The 22,060-nt window shown below is 39.6% G+C and overlaps 1 protein-coding gene across 6 annotated transcripts in view; it reads left to right on the plus strand.

The window, feature by feature from the left end:
• SFMBT1 (Scm like with four mbt domains 1) overlaps positions 1-22,060 on the plus strand; it is a 117,980-nt gene that overhangs the window by 54,896 nt on the left and 41,024 nt on the right. For all 6 annotated transcript variants that reach the window (XM_036877671.2, XM_057486528.1, XM_036877669.2 and 3 more), the window contains 2 exons: positions 13,115-13,267; positions 20,461-20,555. In XM_036877671.2, the coding sequence (XP_036733566.1) occupies positions 13,240-13,267; positions 20,461-20,555 (123 nt within the window). In that variant the 5' untranslated portion in view covers positions 13,115-13,239. The remainder of the gene's footprint in view (positions 1-13,114; positions 13,268-20,460; positions 20,556-22,060) is intronic.

The raw sequence follows: 22,060 nt of genomic DNA on the forward strand, positions 1-22,060 counted from the left end.
TTTTTTTTTTTTTTTAATTAAAAACTTTTTTTTTTTTTTAATTAAAAAAATTTTTTTTTTGGGTGGGCGTTGTTTTGTTTTGGCGGGTGCTTGTTGGAAGTCTTAAAGGGGCAGGGCGGGTCACTTAATCCAGAGGTAGGGAATCCGGGGATCTCTGGGCACCCTAACCCCTGGGCTGCAGGGAGCAGGGAGGCCCCTTACGGAGATAAATAGCCTCCCAGCAGCTCCTGCTCCAACGCGACTCCACCATTTTGGAGCAGCTGCCCGAGCCAGGCCACGCCCACAGCAACAGCGGAGATTAACTCCATAGCAGCCGGGCAGGAAGCAGAAGCCCTGTCTGCGCGCAGCTGCGCAGCACAAGCCACTAGAGGCCGCTGTTCTCCCAGGAGAGGAGGGCCACAAACCAACAAGAAGGGAAGTCCTTCCAGCCGTCACTCGTCCCAGTTCTGCAGACTATTCCTATCACCATGAAAAGGCAAAGCTACAGGCAGACAAAGATCACAGAGACAACACCAGAGAAGGAGACAGACCTAACCAGTCTTCCTGAAAAAGAATTCAAAATAAGAATCATAAACATGCTGACAGAGATGCAGAGAAATACGCAAGAGACATGGGATGAAGTCCGGAAGGAGATCACAGATGCCAGAAAGGAGATCGCAGAAATGAAACAAACTCTGGAAGGGTTTATAAGCAGAATGGATAGAATGCAAGAGGCCATTGATGGAATTGAAATCAGAGAACAGGAACGCATAGAAGCTGACAGAGAGAGAGACAAAAGGATCTCCAGGAATGAAACAATATTAAGAGAACTGTGTGACCAATCCAAAAGGAACAATATCCGTATTATAGGGGTCCCAGAAGAAGAAGAGAGAGGAAAAGAGATGGAAAGTATCTTAGAAGAAATAATTGCTGAAAACTTCCCCACACTGGGGGAGGAAGTAATCAAACAGACCACGGAAATACACAGAACCCCCAACAGAAAGGATCCAAGAAGGGCAACACCAAGACACATAATAATTAAAATGGCAAAGATCAAGGACAAGGAAAGAGTGTTAAAGGCAGCTAGAGAGAAAAAGGTCACCTATAAAGGGAAACCCATCAGGCTAACGTCAGATTTCTCAACAGAAACCCTACAGGCCAGAAGAGAATGGCATGATATATTTAATGCAATGAAACAGAAGGGCCTTGAACCAAGGATACTGTATCCAGCACGACTATCATTCAAATATGACGGTGGGATTAAACAATTCCCAGACAAACAAAAGCTGAGGGAATTTGCTTTCCACAAACCACCTCTACAGAACATCTTACAGGGACTGCTCTAGATGGGAGCACTCCTAGAAAGAGCACAGCACAAAACACCCAACATATGAAGAATCGAGGAGGAGGAACAAGAAGGGAGAGAAGAAAAGAATCTCCAGACAGTGTATATAACAGCTCAATAAGCGAGCTAAGTTAGGCAGTAAGATACTAAAGAGGCTAACCTTGAACCTTTGGTAACCACGAATTTAAAGCCTGCAATGGCAATAAGTACATATCTTTCAATAGTCACCCTAAATGTTAATGGGTTGAATGCACCAATCAAAAGACACAGAGTAACAGAATGGATAAAAAAGCAAGACCCATCTATAGGCTGCTTACAAGAAACTCACCTCAAACCCAAAGACATGTACAGACTAAAAGTCAAGGGATGGAAAAACATATTTCAAGCAAACAACAGTGAGAAGAAAGCAGGGGTTGCAGTACTAATATCAGACAAAATAGACTTCAAAACAAAGTAACAAGAGATAAAGAAGGACACTACATAATGATAAAGGGCTCAGTCAAACAAGAGGATATAACCATTCTAAATATATATGCACCCAACACAGGAGCACCAGCATATGTGAAACAAATACTAACAGAACTAAAGGGGGATATAGACTGCAATGCATTCATTCTAGGAGACTTCAACACACCACTCACCCCAAAGGATAGATCCACTGGGCAGAAAATAAGTAAGGACACAGAAGCACTGAACAACACAGTAGAGCAGATGGACCTAATAGACATCTATAGAACTCTACATCCAAAAGCAGCAGGATACACATTCCTCTCAAGTGCACATGGAACATTCTCCAGAATAGACCACATACTAGGCCACAAAAAGAGCCTCAATAAATTCCAAAAGATTGAAATCCTACCAACCAACTTTTCAGACCACAAAGGCATAAAACTAGAAATAAACTGTACAAAGAAAGCAAAGAGGCTCACAAACACATGGAGGCTTAACAACACGCTCCTAAATAATCAATGGATCAATGACCAAATCAAAATGGAGATCCAGCAATATATGGAAACAAATGACAACAACAACACTAAGCCCCAACTTCTGTGGGACACAGTAAAAGCAGTCTTAAGAGGAAAGTATATAGCAATCCAAGCATATTTAAAAAAGGAAGAGCAATCCCAAATGAATGGTCTAATGTCACAATTATCGAAATTGGAAAAAGAAGAACAGATGAGGCCTAAGGTCAGCAGAAGGAGGGACATAATAAAGATCAGAGAAGAAATAAATAAAATTGAGAAGAATAAAACAATAGCAAAAATCAATGAAACCAAGAGCTGGTTCTTCGAGAAAATAAACAAAATCGATAAGCCTCTAGCCAGACTTATTAAGAAGAAAAGAGAGTCAACACAAATCAACAGTATCAGAAACGAGAAAGGAAAAATCACGACGGACCCCATGGAAATGCAAAGAATTATTGGAGAATACTATGAAAACCTATATCTAACAAGCTGGGAAACCTAGGAGAAATGGACAACTTCCTAGAAAAATACAACCTTCCAAGATTGACCCAGGAAGAAACAGAAAATCTAAACAGACCAATTACCAGCAACGAAATTGAAGCGGTAATCAAAAAACTACCAAAGAACAAAACCCCCGGGCCAGATGGATTTACCTCGGAATTTTATCAGACATACAGGGAAGACATAATACCCATTCTCCTTAAAGTTTTCCAAAAAATAGAGGAGGAGGGGATACTCCCAAACTCATTCTATGAAGCTAACATCACCCTAATACCAAAACCAGGCAAAGACCCCACCAAAAAAGAAAACTACAGACCAATATCCCTGATGAACGTAGATGCAAAAATACTCAACAAAATATTAGCAAATCGAATTCAAAAATACATCAAAAGGATCATACACCATGACCAAGTGGGATTCATCCCAGGGATGCAAGGATGGTACAACATTCGAAAGTCCATCAACATCATCCACCACATCAACAAAAAGAAAGACAAAAACCACATGATCATCTCCATAGATGCTGAAAAAGCATTTGACAAAGTTCAACATCCATTCATGTTAAAAACTCTCAGCAAAATGGGAATAGAGGGCAAGTACCTCAACATAATAAAGGCCATCTATGATAAACCCACAGCCAACATTATATTGAACAGCGAGAAGCTGAAAGCATTTCCTCTGAGATCGGGAACTAGACAGGGATGCCCACTCTCTCCACTGTTATTTAACATAGTACTGGAGGTCCTAGCCACGGCAATCAGACAAAATAAAGAAATACAAGGAATCCAGATTGGTAAAGAAGAAGTTAAACTGTCACTATTTGCAGATGACATGATACTGTACATAAAAAACCCTAAAGACTCCACCCCAAAACTACTAGAACTGATATCGGAATACAGCAAAGTTGCAGGATACAAAATCAACACACAGAAATCTGTGGCTTTCCTATATACTAACAATGAACCAACAGAAAGAGAAATCAGGAAAACAACTCCATTCACAATTGCATCAAAAAAAATAAAATACCTAGGAATAAACCTAGCCAAAGAAGTGAAAGACTTATACTCTGAAAACTACAAGTCACTCTTAAGAGAAATTAAAGGGGACACTAACAGATGGAAACTCATCCCATGCTCGTGGCTAGGAAGAATTAATATCGTTAAAATGGCCATCCTGCCCAAAGCAATATACAGATTTGATGCAATCCCTATGAAACTACCAGCAACATTCTTCAATGAACTGGAACAAATAATTCAAAAATTCATATGGAAACACCAAAGACCCCGAATAGCCAAAGCAATCCTGAGAAAGAAGAATAAAGTAGGGGGGATCTCACTCCCCAACTTCAAGCTCTACTATAAAGCCATAGTAATCAAGACAATTTGGTACTGGCACAAGAGCAGAGCCACAGACCAATGGAACAGACTAGAGAATCCAGACATTAACCCAGACATATATGGTCAATTAATATTTGGTAAAGGAGCCATGGACATACAATGGCGAAATGACAGTCTCTTCAATAGGTGGTGCTGGCAAAACTGGACAGCTACATGTAGGAGAATGAAACTGGACCATTGTCTAACCCCATATACAAAAGTAAACTCAAAATGGATCAAAGACCTGAATGTAAGCCATGAAACCATTAAACTCTTGGAAGAAAACATAGGCAAAAACCTCTTAGACATAAACATGAGTGACCTCTTCTTGAACATATCTCCCCGGGCAAGGAAAACAACAGCAAAAATGAGTAAGTGGGACTATATTAAGCTGAAAAGCTTCTGTACAGCAAAAGACACCATCAATAGAACAAGAAGGATCCCTACAGTATGGGAGAATATATTTGAAAATGACACATCCGATAAAGGCTTGACGTCCAGAATATATAAGGAGCTCACACGCCTCAACAAACAAAAAACAAATAACCCAATTAAAAAATGAGCAGAGGAACTGAACAGACAGTTCTCCAAAAAAGAAATACAGATGGCCAACAGACACATGAAAAGATGCTCCACATCGCTAATTATCAGAGAAATGCAAATTAAAACTACAATGAGGTATCACCTCACACCAGTAAGGATGGCTGCCATCCAAAAGACAAACAACAACAAATGTTGGTGAGGCTGTGGAGAAAGGGGAACCCTCCTACACTGCTGGTGGGAATGTAAGTTAGTTCAACCATTGTGGAAAGCAGTATGGAGGTACATCAAAATGCTCAAAACAGACTTACCATTTGACCCAGGAATTCCACTCCTAGGAATTTACCCTAAGAACGCAGCAATCAAGTTTGAGAAAGACAGATGCACCCCTATGTTTATTGCAGCACTATTTACAATAGCCAAGAATTGGAAGCAACCTAAATGTCCATCAATAGATGACTGGATAAAGAAGATGTGGTACATATACACAATGGAATACTACTCAGCCATAAGAAAAGGGCAAATCCAATCATTTGCAGCAACATGGATGGAGCTGGAGGGTATTATGCTCAGTGAAACAAGCCAAGCGGAGAAAGAGAAATACCAAATGATTTCACTTATCTGTGGAATATAAGAACAAAGGAAAAACTGAAGGAACAAAACAGCAGCAGAATCACAGAACTCAAGAATGGACTAACAGGTACCAAAGGGAAAGGGACTGGGGAGGATGGGTGGGTAGGGAGGGATAAGGGGGGGAGAAGTAGGGGGGTATTAAGATTAACATGCATGGGGGGGTAGAAGAAAAGGGAGGGCTGTACAACACAGAGAAGGCAAGTATTGATTCTACAACATTTTGCTATGCTGATGGACAGTGACTGTAAAGGGGTTTATAGGGGAGAGCTGGTATAGGGGAGAGCCTAGTAAACATAATATTCGTCATGTAAGTGTAGATTAGTGATACCAAAAACAAAGCAAAAAAAAAAAGGGCAGTTACTGTGTGGTAACCTCCAACGAGTTCTACACAAGGGTATAAAGGGCATATAAAAGTGTAGGCAAAGGGTCTGTTTGTGTTTATACAGAGGATCAAAGCCTAATTTGGCTACCCCGAAAATGAACTAAGATACGATATGTAAAAGAACTTCCAACATCAGCATTCTCTGGAAGACTCATGCCAGAAGATGATCATCAAAAAACCCCAACAAAGATCCACGCACTGCTACAGCTGTAGATGCACTCATCCCACCGGTTCCTGGACTTGCCATGGGAATGAGGAAGGAGATATCTAAGCTGGCCTGTGCATACAGTAAAACAACAAATTTGACTGGATCTATACTGTTGGAACTCAACCAAGAATTAGGAGAAGTGCAAATTGTAGCGCTCCAAAGTCTTACAACTACAGACTATTTACTGTTAAAAGAACATATGGGATGTGAACAGTCCCCAGGAATGGGTTGTTTTAATTTGTCTGATTTCTCTCAGACTGTTCAAGTTCAGTTGGACAATATCCACCATATCAGAGATAAGTTTTCACAAATGCCTAAGGTGCCTAACTGGTTTTCTTGGTTTCACTGGAGATGGCTGGTAATTACAGATATGCTTTGGTTATGTAACTATACTCCTATTATGTTAATGTGTGTGCGCAATTTAAGTAGTAGTTTAAAACCTATACATGCTGAAGTTACTCTACAAGAAGATATGTCAAAGAAATAATCAATCTTCCCATGTTTTCTGCCGCCTGCTACTTCTATAGCTTTTCTTCTTCCTTCCTAATTACAACCCTTAAATAGAATTCGTGCCTCATATCAAATTTACCGAGTATCATAAATCTTCCAAGTGGTAAAGATACCTCAAGACAAATGCTGGGCATAGAAGCCACAGGGCATAAATATGCAAAGAAGTAAAAAGCTAACCTTTTCAAACAATAAGGCTTCCCTCTCACTTACCAACTTTACATCTCCCTGTATGGCCCCGGAAGATGACTGGCTAGCCAGAGACGGGTAAGATTCCTCAAGGGAGGAACAACCTAAGACAGGCACAGTCGCAGGGGGGCCGTCAGGTGAGAAATTGGGGATCAACAGAGGTGAGGCTTAGAACCTCACCCCCCCTGTTCTGAGAGAAATCTTCTGCATACGTGGATGTTTTATTGCCCTTGTCTAGCTTGGATTAACACATAGTCTACAGGCACACACCTGATCATCTACATTTGCTCTCTTACAACACTAAACTATGTTTTCTACCTTTATCTTGCATCTACCTACCACTTCAGCATTTTATTAAAAATAATAATAATAAAGAGAGAAATGTGGTATCCACATATAAATCAAGTATAAAAACCAAATGAGTATTCATATTTGAACTGACTGTTTAGAGTTCATAATGCATGAGCAAAACCGAAAGTTTCTGTGATGACTGCCCTTGTACTGTTCACTATGTAACTTATTCATTATGTAAGAATTTGTTCTACATGTAAGAACTTGTTTGTTATGCCTCAGAAGATTGGAGACTGACGAAAATTAGGCTTGGGGTGGATTAATGATTGTGCATTGAGCATTGACTCCCCTATTACAGAATTTTATTGTCGTTAACAACCATTTGATCAATAAATATGAGAGATGCCCTCACAAAAAAAAAAAAAAAAAAAAAGGACAGACTTCCAATGGTAAAATAAGTAAGTAACCAGGATGTAATGTATAGCATAAGGAATATAGTCAAGATATTGTAACAGCTTGGTAGGGTGATAGCTGGAACCTAGAATTATGTATATAAATGTTCTACCACTGTGTTGTACACTTGAAACTAATGTAATGTAATACTGTGCGTCAACTACCCTTCAATAAAAAATAATTATTAAAAAAAAAAAAAATAACAGTAACAAGCAGCTTAATGAAACAATAGATTTCTACCCCTAATAATTAAGGTACATTGACTTTTGAGATGGAAGCACAACATCTCATGTAGATGGCCCATCACACAGGAAGTGTACAAGGTCCTGGAGTCATGACTGTTATGCATAAGGAAAGGCCAACAGAAATATGCACCTTTGGGGAATAAAAAATATGCAATGACTTGATCACTAGCACTTACAGTCATGGGCAGGGTTAACTTTGCAAATCTGCCAAAGTAGAGCATCTGTTTTGCAGAATTGTCTGAATATACCATATTTAACAGCATAGTTGAAATTATTACTGGACTTCCATTTTTGAGGGATAGGAGTACAAATTCAGACACCTCAGTGGGGGTTTTCCTTTTAACTGCCTGGCAAATATTTATTGAATTAAAGTGTTTTCTTGCAACCACCATACATACTGGATACATATCCGTAGAGCCACACTGAGTTCCTGTTGTTCCTAAGTGCTTTCAGAGTTACGTTGGACATATTAAATTATTTGGCTGATGGTTTATCCCATAGACATCTCTCTTGCATTATTGTAACTTTTCCATGTAATAAATACTCATACTCCTGTGTTTAATCTTGAAAACAAAGTGCATTACATGAAGGCAGATAGTATCAGCCTAGAGTGTGGACTGCATGTGTAAGCTAAAACGAGATGGGGAGGGAAAGCATCATATAGCTGTTTGTTGTTCAGATCTTTAGAAGATCTGTTAAAAAGTAATTGTTCTGTGATGGTTTTTTTACATTCATGTAACACTGAAAGTGAAGTAGTGAATTCAGTTTGGTTTTATTCTGGCTAGGTTTCATTCTTGTTTTCTTTGTGTTTGACATCAAATCTTGTTTTGTATATGTAACTTCATTTTTAAAATTTTTGTATTTCTTAGAAGTGTTTCAAATTTTAGTATGGCTCATACTGGCATCAGTATGTCTTATTAAGAACTCCTGTAAATACCTAGACACCCGTTTAGTTTACTGAAACACTCTAAATAAGATGAGCAAGGTCCAGATCACTTAGTTCATGAGAACTTGTTTAAATAAATAACTCTTAATGTGTTCTGATCACCACATGAGGAATTACAGTACCAAAATGAATGATAAAATAAACAAAGTCAGCAAAACAATTTAATTTGAATAGGAAATAAATGAAGTAAGAGGAAATAAAAAGTGAGTTAAATTTCCATAGTCTAAGCTCCTGGATATTTTGCTGTTTTTTTCCTCACTGCATAAAAAGAGAGCAATAAAGAGAGAGAACTAGTGTATATTTCAGAGCCAAAGGCTTCATCCATTTCTCATGGTCCTATTAGGATGATGAACTGATGGCTCATTGGTTAAAATCTAACTGATACTGTAAGGTCGCAAAACTATCACAGCCTTAGTGCGTTGCATTTCTCCTCCCTACCCCCCGCCCCAGCTGAGCCTCCTCCTCCTCCACCATCATCATCATCATTTTGGACTGTGTGGCTCTCTGCACAAAATATGCCAGCGTATTCCGAGAGTTTATGAACATCAGCAGTGGGTAACATCTTCAAAGCCTAGTGAGCCAACAGATACTTACTCGTACTGCTTTGTTTATAGCAGACCCATGATGAAAGATCAGGACTGTATGTAGAGAGAGAGAGATGCTGTGCTTAGTGCCAGAGGGACTTGGCTTGGCATTGCATGATGGCGTTCACTCAGCATTTACCGTGTGCTGCGTAGCCAGCTTTGTGCCAGGTGCTCCTCATGGATTCGCTCACTTTCCCTCATACCTCCTGTGAGGTGGGTATGGGATTGATGGCCCCCTTTTACAAATGATGCCTTTGGTTATTTGTTAAAAGTCACTTAGCCAAATGCACAATGGATATGAGATTTTAAAAAGTTAATATAAATAATGTGGTCTTTCTCTTTTTTTCCACTCAACAGTGTAGACAGCATTCCCGTGTGCTTTTATGGATCTACCTAAATTCGTCTAATGATTGTGGCACATTTCCTGGTGTAGGTGTATCACAATGTATGTGGCCATCTCATTCCCGTTAGGTAGATGTGTAGGTTGTCCCTGGTTTCTCACTGTCATAGATACTGCGGCACACATCATTCATTGGTCATGAAGCCTTCCACACATATGTTTCCACACGCTTTGTATCAAAGATTCTTAGAATTACTGCTCACAGAGCTTGTGTCTTTTACATCTTTATGAGGTAAGTTATTTACTGATATGTTCTTCTTCAAAGAGGTGGTACCAATCTACACTCCCTAGTCCTTCCATTCATCCACCTTCCCTGCCAACACCAGATATTTTTAGTTTAAAAATATGAAAGGTGAAAAGAAATAGTATGTACACTTGACCCTTGAACAAGGTGAGGATTAGGAGCACTGATCTCCATGCAGTTGAAAGTCTGCATATAACTTTTTGAGTCCCCAAAAACTTTTACTAATCGCCTATTATATATAAGCTGGGTTAATTAACTCCAGATACAGCAGGAAGTAGAATAGTAGAAAAGAAATGGGATGGTTGTAGGGTCCTGCCCGGAAAAGAGCCAGCAGAGGGTGGATTAGCTTGTGCGCAGACTGATCAGGCCCCGGCTGCAAGGGTGCCCTTCCCTGTCCAGGCCTGGCTCCTCTGCTCCGTCAGACCGCGGCTTTCTCTCTGGCCCAGGTAGCCAGCCAGCTCACTTAGGGTGTAATTCTAATAATACCAAAGTTGTGGGTCGATCCCCCTATGGCTACCTATGTACAAGCTTTTCCTTTTCCATTTTCTATTAACCACATCACTTGTGGAGTCTGCTGCCCTACCTCCAGTTACAGATAGCGCATACGTACTGAAAAAAATCCATGTGCAAGTGGACCCATGCCGTTCAAACCCATGTTGTCCAAGGGTTACCTGTAATTAAAAATTCCTATTTTCCTTACTGCTAAGGAGATTGAGCACATTTTTATAAGTATTAACTCTGATTTTTTAATGTGGACTAATTATATTTTGTCTTTTTCTCTTCCTGGTTGAATTACAGAACTTGTATATGGAAATTAACCCCATTATCTTATATGTTGCTAATGTTCCCACCCATCTCATTAGTCTTATTTATTTTCATCCAAGTACAAGAGGCATAACATATTAGTTTCAGATGTACAACATAATGATTCAATATTTGCATATTTACACAATAAGTCTAGTTAACTTCTGTCACCATACATAGTTACAAAAAAATTTTTTTTCTTGTGATTGCAACTTATAAGTTCTATATCTTTGAGTTTATTTATGGTCTTTGGCCGTGTAGAAGTTTCTCCTTTTATCTTGTCCTTGCTGTCACCCTTTTATGGGTTTTCTATATGGGGACCAGAGAAAACTTTTTTAAAACACAAATTTGTTCATTTCTTATCCCTGCTTAAAGAAACCTTTGGTTGCTTCCCATTGAGAGGCAGTATAATTCAATGCTTGAGGATGTGGAATATAGACACGTTGGTTGTTTGGCAACCTGGTTCTTCTACTTATTAGCTGGGGGACCCTGGGCGGGCCAGGTCCCTGCTCTGTGCCCACTTCCCACGGCTGCCGCTGGCCCTATGGAACTGCCATAGGTATGTCCAGGCGCTCAGGGCACTGCCCGGCCTGGAGTGCAGCCTCGGTACGCGCGAGCTGCCGGCAGGCCCTCTCTTCCCATCCAGTCTGGCCGCGGGCCCCCCTGCTCCGGCCGCAGGGGCCTCCTCCTGGTCCTGGCCGCCGGAGAGCCCCTGTGTGCAGCCGCCTGTGCCTGCAGGGCTCCTCTCCTTCCCACCGAACTTCCATTTCTCCTTTAGCCTCAGCTTAAATCCCCCTTTTTGGGGGATGCTGCCAGGGAGCTCAGTTTAGGTTACGTCTGCCATTGTGTTGTACTGTAGCTACTTTTTCCTTTTGTAGCACTTTAAATAGTTATTTTAAATTGTTGGCTTAATTTGTCTCCCTCCAGTCAAAAATAAACCTCATGAAAGCAAGAACTATGTTTCTTGATTGATTTACCCTTACCCCTAGAATGGTGGATGGTAATGGACTGGTGTTTGATAAACAGAGGGAATGAATAAGTGAGTAGGTGGGATGGTACAGTTTGAATGTTTTGGGTTTGGGGTAGAAAAGTAAATGGAGAGAAGAGTGTATGTTTAGAGACTTTAAATCTCACTAACAAGTTTCTGTTCAATTGTTCTGTCTGTGCAAGTGTGAGTTTCACTGCTTCTGTTGTACTGATTGGAACAACTGGCAGTTATCTCAGATGGGATATCCACAATTTTAACACTTATTGAGACTTTCTCTATGGTCATAATGAAATGAAATTTAAAAATCTGACAAGTTGTATATTCATGTTACACATTGAAAAATTGACATAACATGGTTAAGATTGCATAGGTAGTTAACAGTAGGCAGGATTTAGAACCTGGGTAATTTCTCTTACCTCCAAGCCTGTGTATTTAACTAACTTAAATTTTTTCAAAGGGTATTTTAAAATTTCTACTAACTTTTTTGTAGTGTTTAAAGGTTTTCGTAGGAGACTCAATTGCCGGGAGCTCTCACACACCCTCAGAGCCTTTTTGATAGAAATGGAGTTGCCTGGTGCTGTAGGGACCCCCCGCGGCCTCGTGTTCCCGGCCTGCCTCGGAAGCGCTCTGCATTGTCGCCTGTGGTCGGTCACACCGGCCTTCCTGGATGTGCTCCTGCCCCCCTTGTATGCACCTTGCTAATCTATTAGGCACATGTGAAGGCGCTATCTTAGATTGTTTTACGTGTGTGTAAAGGGAGAAGGAATAACTCACCCATACTGCGACATGGATGAACCTCAAAAGCACGCCAAGTAAAAGAAGCGAGATGTGAAAGATTACATATGGTTCCATTTATGTGAAATGTCTGGAAGAGGTAAAATGTCCAGAGACAGAAAGTGAAATAGTGGCTGCTTGAGGCTAGGGACAAAATGGGGACGAGTTACAGGCAGTAATGAAGTGTCTTTTCAGGCTGATGGAAGTATTCTCAGATTGGATTATAGTGATGATAACACAATGTTTAGTAAACGTACTAAAAATTATTGAATTGCACACTTAAAGTGGGAAATATTGGTACATGAATTACATCCCAATAAAGCTGTTTTAAAAAAAAAAGGGTTCAGAGCTTATTTTTGAGGGGTCCTCTTTATGGGTTTAATTGTAGGCTAATGTAGTCAATACTTTTTGGTTCTGCATAATGTTCTCAATAAATGGAATGGAAAACTAGATAAAGCAATACACTGTATCCTGAATCTTATCGATGGGGTAAGACAGAATATTGAAAGCTAACTTTATCCTCCTAGGAGTTCATTAGGATTTAGAATTTTGTTTGGATAGGACATTGTGCTAAGTATTACAATCTTAAGTCTAAAAGGCTGTGATTCATATACATATTAATCTGTGACTTTTAGACACATGTGTGCGCGCGCACACACACACACACACAGTGCCTCTCAGCCCACGGAGTGCCATGTCTTATGAATGAGTAAGCATACTTCGGCTTTAGGCTGAATACATGTTCTTTTTGATTTTTCAGCACTTTCATTTGGACCTTTGGATGCTATTGACAGATGCTTGAGACGTTCAAGTAATCTTCAGATTGTGGCAGAACCATAAAGCCTGTCGTTTGTGCAGGAAGGAGATAGCCCATGTGCTGTGGAAATGAACGGGGAGCAGCAGCTTGATGCAGGTATTCATTTTGCTGAGCAGAATTCATTCTTCAGAGTGTAGAATTATGTTGCTTTCCTGTGTTGTATTGTCTGACTTGTCTTTCTAGCACTAAATGGGAAGCTCTTTGAAGACATGAGTTGTCTTTCTCTGTACCAGGCAGAGAATCTGGCACTGTGGGGTACTCATACTTTTGCTGAAAAAAATAATAACTTTCATGAAAAAGCTTTTTCAAAAAACCACATTTTTACTTTGATAGTTACTTTCAAATTACTTTGAAATAATCATAGACTCATAGGAAGGTGCAAGTATAGTACAGACAGGTCCCATGTCCTCTTGATTGGTTTCTACTGTTAGTTTTAAAAACTGAAGGCTGGGAAGCTGCAGTAGGTATAAAGGAACTCGATGTCATTCTACTGCGTGTAGGTTCTTGTAGCTGCCGTCTGAGTGGAGATGCAGAGCGATTCCTTCACTACGAAGAGCTCCTCCGCACCGCCCCTCTGGTTACACCTGGTTCTCTTCCCCTAGCCTTCCCTTGCCCCAGGCAGCCTAGTCTATTGTCCATCTCTATCTTGTTGTCATTTCAAGGACCACATAGTATGTGACTTTTTTTCACTCAAAATAATTCCCTTAAGACCATCCAAATTCTTACATATATCGATAGTTTGTTCCCTTTTTTTCTGAGTAATATCCCATGGATATACTACAGTTTGGTTAACCACTCACTCACCTATTGTAGAGCATTTTGGTTGCTTCCAGTTTTGGGTTATTACAAGGAAAGTTGCTGTGAGCATTTGTATACATAAGATTTCATTTTTCTGGCATGAATGCCAAGGAACACAGTTGCTAGATCATATGTTTAATAAAGAAACTGTCAAACTACTTTCCAGAGTGGCTGTCCCACATCACATTCTCACCAGCAGTGTATGAGAGATCTAGTTTCTGCATGTCCTCAACGCCATTTGGTACTGTCATTATTTTTTATTTCAGTTGTTCTGATAGGTATGTAACAAAAGCTCATCCTGGCCTTAGTTTGCATTCCCCTAGTGGCTGGTGATGTTGGACATGTGCTCGTTTGCCATCCCTAGATCCTCTTCAGTACACTGTCTTCATGTCTTTGACTCATTTATTAAATATATATATATTTGCTTTTTAATCAGTAGTGATTTTTTTCTATTGAGGGTTTTAAAAAAGAACTTTGTTGAGGGATTTTTCTTGAGGAACTCACATATCATAAAATTCACCCTTTTAGAGTGCACAGTTGAGTGTTTTTTCTCATATTCACAAAGTTGTGTGATCATCATCACTCTCTGATTCCAGAACATTTTCATTACCCGCCCTCAAAAGAAACCATTAGTCATTTCTTGCTCCATCCAGCTTCTGGCAGCCATTAACCTTCTTTTGTTGCTATAGATTTACTTATTCCTGCTTTATTTTGGTTAAGGTTTATCTTTTTCATTCACTTTCTATACCTTCCTGTGTCATTGTGTCTGAAGTAGTTTCTTGCACCAGCATATGCTTGTAAAAAATTTCGGTCTTATGATGGGGGTATTTTAGACCATTTACATTTAATGTAACTATTAATATATTAGGGCTCAAGTCTGCCATTTTTAGTTCATTGGTTTTCTCTGTTTTTTATTTCTCTTTTTTTTTTCCTGCTGTCCAGTGGGTTACTTGAAGACATTTTTAGTATTCCATTTTGATTTGTCTGTATTGTTCTGGGGTGTATCTCTATAACTTTTTACTGGTTACTCTTGGTATAGCATTATATATACAGAACTTATCACAGGCTGCTGGTGTCATCACTGTTACTTTGAGTGAAGTAGAGAAAGTTTTCCTACTTTTATATCTCTTTACCTTCTTTTATTTATAATATAATTGTCTTAAATATATCCGCTACATACTTTGTAAACCACATCAGACATTGTTAATATTTTTGCTTCCACTGTCAAACATGATTTTAAAAACTCAAGAGAAGTAAAATGTATTACATTTCCTAGTATTTTTACTCTTTCCATTGTCTTTTATTCCTTTCTGATTTTCCAAGATGCCTTCTTCTGTCATTTCATTTCATTTCTGTTTATAGAATTTCATTTAGCCATTTTTTTAAGTGTAGGTCCGCTGGTGATAAAATTTCTTATTCTGCCTTCATCTGGCAATGTCTTGATTTCCCCATTACTGAAGGATGTTTTTGCGGGATGTAGAATTCTAAGTTGAAAGCTGTTTTCTTTCATTTCTTGAAAAGTATTGTGTCTTCTGGCCTCCATCATTTCTGATTTCTGATGAGAAATCTGCTGTCCTTGGAATCCATCTCCCCCCTCCCCCGCTGTAAGAGAAGTATTGTTTTTCCTGCTGCTTTCAAGACTTTGTGTCTTCAGTTCTCCAAAGATTGACACTGGTGTCTCTCTGAACTTATTTCCTTCAGTTTGTCTTATTTGGAGTTTTCTTGGCTTGAATTTATAGGCTTATGTCTTTTGCCAAATTTGGAAATTTCCAGCTATTATTCCTTCAAGAATTTTCAGCCCTGTCCTCTTTCTCCTCTGGGACTCCAGTGACACTAATGTTAGATTTTTTGTTGTTGTTCCACAGTTGTGAGGCTCTTTTCATGTTTTTTCCCAGCATTTTCTCTGTTGTCTAGATTGGGTATTTTCTCTTGCTCTGTCTTCAGTTTTTGTGGTTCTTTCCTCTCTCCTTCCCATTCTGGTGAAGCTTACCCATGGAGTTTTCTTTTGGATACTGTATCTTCAATTCTGAAATTTCTGTATTGAGATGAGGAAGGATGATGAGTGGGAACAGCCCCAGTTTAAAATGCCACCACCCTGCTGTTCTAACCGAGGATCAGTAGCTTGTCCTGAACAGATGCTTTTTGATTTGTTCAGTGCTTTCAGTTGATTTTGGAACTTTTATGGTCGATTTTCATTGTTTTAGTACTATTTTTGCTGCTTTTCTAGTAGAGTGGGTTCACTGAGGTACTCAACTGTACTATTTAGGAAGTTAATGTGTTTTTTTTTTTCAATGTTACTAGTAACTCATGGATTTAAAAGAATATGTATGTGTTGAATTTGAATCCTTTGCAGTCATCATTCATTTGATGATCAAATTGCCCCCCTCTAGAACAATGAGAGTTCTTTCAGATTGGTTCCTGTGCTCTTTGGATACAATGTCATGTACATGTGATAGTTCTAGTCCTTGCTTTCTGGGGTAGTGAGATTCCTAGGTACCTCTTATGCATTTCCTGCCCCAAACCTGCAGTCTGCCATTTCTCTGAGGAGCTCTTTTTTTTTTTTTTTAAAGTGGATATGATATTTAGAGATCACAATCTGTGTATGGGGGTGCTCACTGATACTAGGTTGTCCTTCTAGACTTTATACATAGAGATAGCTAGAAATACACATCTTTTGAAGAGAAAAAGTCAAATGACTTAATCTGATATTTACATTTTAATTTAGAATTACAGATATTTTACTTCTTTGATTTTATGCTTATGTCTCATTTCTTTTAGAAATGTGATTGTTTCATAATAATGTTGATATCATTACCTATTTGTTTTTATCCTGTAATACTCCTATAATTTTTTCAAAACAACAGTACCAACATTCCAAATATCAATAAGATAACAATATACAGTTTAAGATTTCTTTATGGATTTCGCCTTTAAATATATTTCACTGTGGTTTGCAGACAAAATACTGTATTTTTAATAAGACTTAAAGAAATCCTGTTTCTCTTGCGGTTTTTACCACCAACACTTAGGAATATTTGTTGCAGTTCATTTTCAGCTTTTAGGATTTTTCTTTTGATTTAAATATACTTCTAAACTGTATAAAGTATCTACGTTTTTATAAAGTCAAAATTATATATATTCCCACTTTCAACCTGCTACTATTCATCTTTTTTATTCTCTGTATACATAGCTAGTTTTATTTTATATTCTTCTGTTTTTTGTTCATTTTAAAAAAACATTAAAAAATATGAGTGTGTACATACATACATATGCATATTCATATCTCTCTCACCTTATACAAGAGGTAGAGATACAATAAAAAGTGCCCTATAGTTTTATATTTTACTTAGTATATACTGGAGATTATCCCACGTCAGTATGTAGAAATCCCTATTCCTTTTTACAGCTGGATAGCGCTGGGTAGATTATTCTACCAATTCCTTATTTATTAGTATTTTTTTTTTACCAATTCCTTATTGATGGACAGTTGGGTTGTTTTAGTCTTGGTATTACAAATAGTGCTGCAAGAATAGCTTTGTACATATGTCTTCTTGTATTTTTGCCAGCATGTCTTTGCTATAAATTCTTAGAAGTGGGATTTCAGGATCAAAAGGAGAACACATATGTAATTTTGTTAGATATTCCAAGTTCTCTTTCACCGGGGTTGTGTCATTAGGCTTTCTCTGCTTAACTATATAGCCTCACCATAGAATATGTTGTCAAACTTTGGGATTTCTTCTAATCTGATGTTTCAGTGTAGTTGTAATTTGCATTTCTCTTAAAAGTGAGTAAATTTGCACATCCTCCTGTATGTTTTAGGACCATTGCATTTCTTTTTGGTAAATTCTCTTTTTGTATATTTTGCCCATTTTTCTATCAGATCATTAGTCTTGTTTCTTAGTTTTTTTAGTAGTTTTTAATGTATGACAGGTTTTAATTCTTCATTATTTTTTTTTTGTTGTTATTTTTAACCTAAGTTCGCATGCTGTTTGAGGGACTGGGGTTCTTGCTCAGGACCGTGAATGTCCACCCTGTTGTTTAGTGATGGAAATCACCTACTCGTTGTACTCCCAGGACGCTCCCAGAGTTGTCTTTGTTGGCTTGTATTTCAAAGAAAAATTTCAAATACACAAAAATTAATGGATAGCAACATAACAGACACCCACTAAATGTTAATGTTACCCAGTATTTGTTTTCTTTTTTTAAATCGTGGTAAACTATCATAACACAAAGTTTACTGTTTTAACCATTTTTGACTGTACAGGTCAGTGACATTAAGTACATTGTTGTGTAACCATCACCACCATCCTATCTCCAGAGTTTTTCATCTTCCCAAACTGAAACTCTGTGCCTGTTAAACGGTTAACTCCCCATCCCCACCTGCAACCCTCATTCTACTTTCTGTCTTTATGAATTCTGTCTCTGGAAACCTCACATAAGTGAAATTATATAGAATTTGTCCTTTTGTGACTGGCTTATTTCATTTAGCATCATGTCCTCAGGGTTAACCCATGTTGCTATATGTGTTAGAATTTCCTCCTTTTTTAAGGCTGAATAAGATTCCATTATATGTATATATCACATTTTGTTTATCCTTTCATCTGTCAGTGGACACTAGGGTTCCTTCCACCTTTTGGTGGTTGTGAATTTTGCTGCCACGAACATGGGTGTGCAAATGTCTGTTTGAGTCCCTTCTTCCAGTTCTTCCGGTCATATACCCAGAAGTGGAAAGGCTGGATCATATGGTAATTGTATTTTTAGTTGTTTGAGGAACCCCATGTAGTTTTCCACAGTGGCTGCCCCATCTTACCTTCCCAGACCAGCAGAGACAATTCCAATGTCTCAGATCTTTGTCAGGACTTGTTTTCTGCATTTTTGATAATAGCCCTCCTAATGGGTCGACGGTGGTATCTTCTGGTTTGATTTGCATTTCCCTAAGGATGGTGGACCTGTTTTCATGTGCTGTTTACATTTTTTAAAAGAAATGAAACATGATACAGCTGAGGCCTCTTTTGTATATCCGTTCTAATCCTGTTTTCTCTTCACCCCCAAAAGTTGAAGTTGACGAATATTCTTCCCATCTTTGTTTTGATTGACTCTTATTAACACGTGCATATGTGTAAACAGGATACTGCAGGGTTCTGTTGTGAAACCTAAATCATCTCTTGTGCTTTACACTCTGCACCTGCTGCTTTCAGCTGATGTGTTTTTTTGAGATGTGTCCTTGTGAATGCCAGAGCATTCGTCTCTCCTGCTATTAGGGCTGCTCCCTTGAGGGAGTGCCATAATTTACTTCTTCTCCTGCTGATTGTGCCTGTCTTTTGCTGTTACAAGCACTGGCGTGGCGAGCATCTTGTATTTGCCTCCTCGTGTCTGTCTGAAGCTTAGGTCCCCTAGGGTGTACTCATTCAGCCACTGTTTAATGTGAACTGGCTGCCATCAGGCATTGTTCTGGGCAGTGGGGATATGCCAGCAAACAAAACCTGCTCTTTAGGGAGCTTATGTGAATTGGGATCCTTGGGTTATGGAGTGTCTGAATCTTCTCAGTCAACAGTCATTGATCGAGTCTCTGCTGTGTCCTAGACAGAGGAGAGACCCCAGTCCCTGTCTTGATGGAGCTGGTTATCCAGTGGGGAAGAATAGAAGGCCCTATGCACTGTCAGGTGGGAGTGGGTTTCTTGAGAGTAATGAAAGCAGCCTGGGGGTTTCTACTTTCGGTGGGGAATGGTGGAAGGCCTTTTTGCAGGTGACATGTGGGGAGAAAGGCTGGGGTAACATGAAGCTGTGGATGCTGCTGAGGAATGAGCCTCGGAGCTGAGGAGACAGCAGGTGTGAGGCTGTGAGGGACGAGTGTGACGCGAGGAGCCTGGCGGGGAGCCCGGGACTGCTGAGTGCAGTGCACCCGCAGGGGGGGTGTCGGGAGTGGGTGGCAGGCAGGCAGCGGGGGCTCGTCCCTGGGGGACCTTGGCAGTCTCCCGAAGACGTTAGATTCCAAGTGTGATTGAATGGTGGGGGACGGCTGTGCCCAGGTCTTGGACTAGAGATTAGACTGGGGATGTGTTTCAAAGGGAGTACCTACAGGTGGTTTGGGTGTAAGATGTGAAAGAATGGGAGGAAAGCAAGGATAACCCCACATTTTTTGGGTTGAGCCAGAATATCAACTTCTGGTATCTTTTACTCAGTTGAGAAGTGCTAAGGAAGAATTGGGTTAAATCTTTAAGTTTGAAACGTCTGTTAGGTGTCCAAATATTTGGCATAGATACTGACTTATAGTCTAAGTGATTGTAATTGCCACATGGTCACCATTTGGGGCCATCCCAGGATTCTTTGACCATTAACGCACCAGGGGAACCTACCATTTAAAAAGAACATGATTATTTCATGTGGACTAACTTGTGAAGTAAATTGTTAGTTAGGTTTGTACATTTTGTTTTTGTACCTTGAGTTTTCTGTAATTGGGGCTCACCTATTTTTGTTTGTTTGTAATTCAGATGCTGGATCTGGTGTGGAAGAAGTGGAATTAAGCTGGGAAGATTACCTAGAAGAGACAGGGGCAACAGCGGTTCCCTATGGATCTTTTAAACATGTAAGCAGTAATTGTGTCTGCTCTTCTGACCCACTGCTCATTAGAGAGTTTAGAGGTATTCTAAGCTGGGACACCTGAAAGAATTTGAGTGCCTTTTCCCTCCCTCTGTCACCCTCATTAAGAAAACTTGACATACTCTACGATCCTTTTTGATTTTGTGTACTTTCTGCCACTTAGTGCAGGACTTACCTTTTAAACTGGTCATGAGTATTCCTTTGTTTTTGCCAAAAACCTTCTCAGAAGTTGAGAAAATGGCTTATTTCCTTGCATTTTGCTTTATAGCATATCATGACTATTGGTTTGCTCATTGAAAGTAATTTCAGGAACGTTACGCTGTCTCTGTCATTGGGCAGAGTCTAAGTAATGTCACCCACGGTCATGTCTGTGGCCTGTACAACATGCTTTACACGCGAAGGTCCTGCTTTAATGCTTTGTTGGTGGACAGCATATTTGCCCTACATGATGCCTTTAGAATGCAAGAAAATACTCAAAATTTTATTAATAATTTCTATATGGACCCAGATTTTTAACCTATCCCCCTTTTACTCCCTCTTAAAACACACAAAATTATTAATCTTAAAACTGTTTCGTGTGTGTTTCAGTGTGCTCAGGCTGCCGTAACAAAGCACCATAGACTGGGTGGCTTAGACAGGGGGAGTTCACTTTGTCACAGCCTGAGACTGGAGGTCTGAGGTCTGGCGCAGCGTGTGGTCTGTTCCTGGTGAGGCCCTCTTCCCGGCGGGCAGTCGACTGCCTCTCACTGTGTCCTCCCGTGGTGGGGAGGGAGAGGACACCCTCTGGTGTTTCTTCTCACAAGGACGTGATCCTGTTGGATCAGGGCTTTGCCCTTACAACTACATTTAGGCTTTCTGCCTCCGTAAAGGCCCTCTCTAAGTGCCGTCACACTGGGGGTTATGCTTGAACGTAGGAATTGGGGGGAGCACGGCCCAGTCCGCAGCAGTGTTCAGGGGGTGCAGTCCCCTCGTCTGGGACTCGTGGAGGTGCTCCTGCAGAACTGCCCACGGTGTTTGTGCAGCTGATGGCACTCCTGTAGGTGTCTTTACGGCTTAAGAGCCCTGCTATGTTCCGTCTGTCCTCGTGTGAAAATTCAGTCAGAATAGCTGTCCTTTTAGATTTCTTCTTAGTTCACTTAAGTTTACCTTAAGTTGAAGTGGTGAGAATTGTATTTTTTAGGTAAGGAATACATTTCATATTCCATTGGCTAATCTTTTATAATTGTCCTCAATATTTTTAAATAAGGAAAGTAATTATAAGTAATCCATTAACAATTATTTAATATCTTTGAATTCTTATTTTTAATGCTATTACTAATCTAACATGTATTTATACAAGGTTATATATTGATGCTAAAATACACATGGAGGACAAATTCCCTGACCATAATTCTAGTCTCAAATATGTAATTTTAAAGAAACAGATTACATCTTCTCTTTGAATGACAAAGAAGCAGAGAGAATGAAAAATAAGTGTGTATTTTCTCATTG

Source organism: Manis pentadactyla, chromosome 1 (genome assembly GCF_030020395.1).
Source record: "Manis pentadactyla isolate mManPen7 chromosome 1, mManPen7.hap1, whole genome shotgun sequence".
Lineage (NCBI taxonomy): Eukaryota > Metazoa > Chordata > Mammalia > Pholidota > Manidae > Manis > Manis pentadactyla.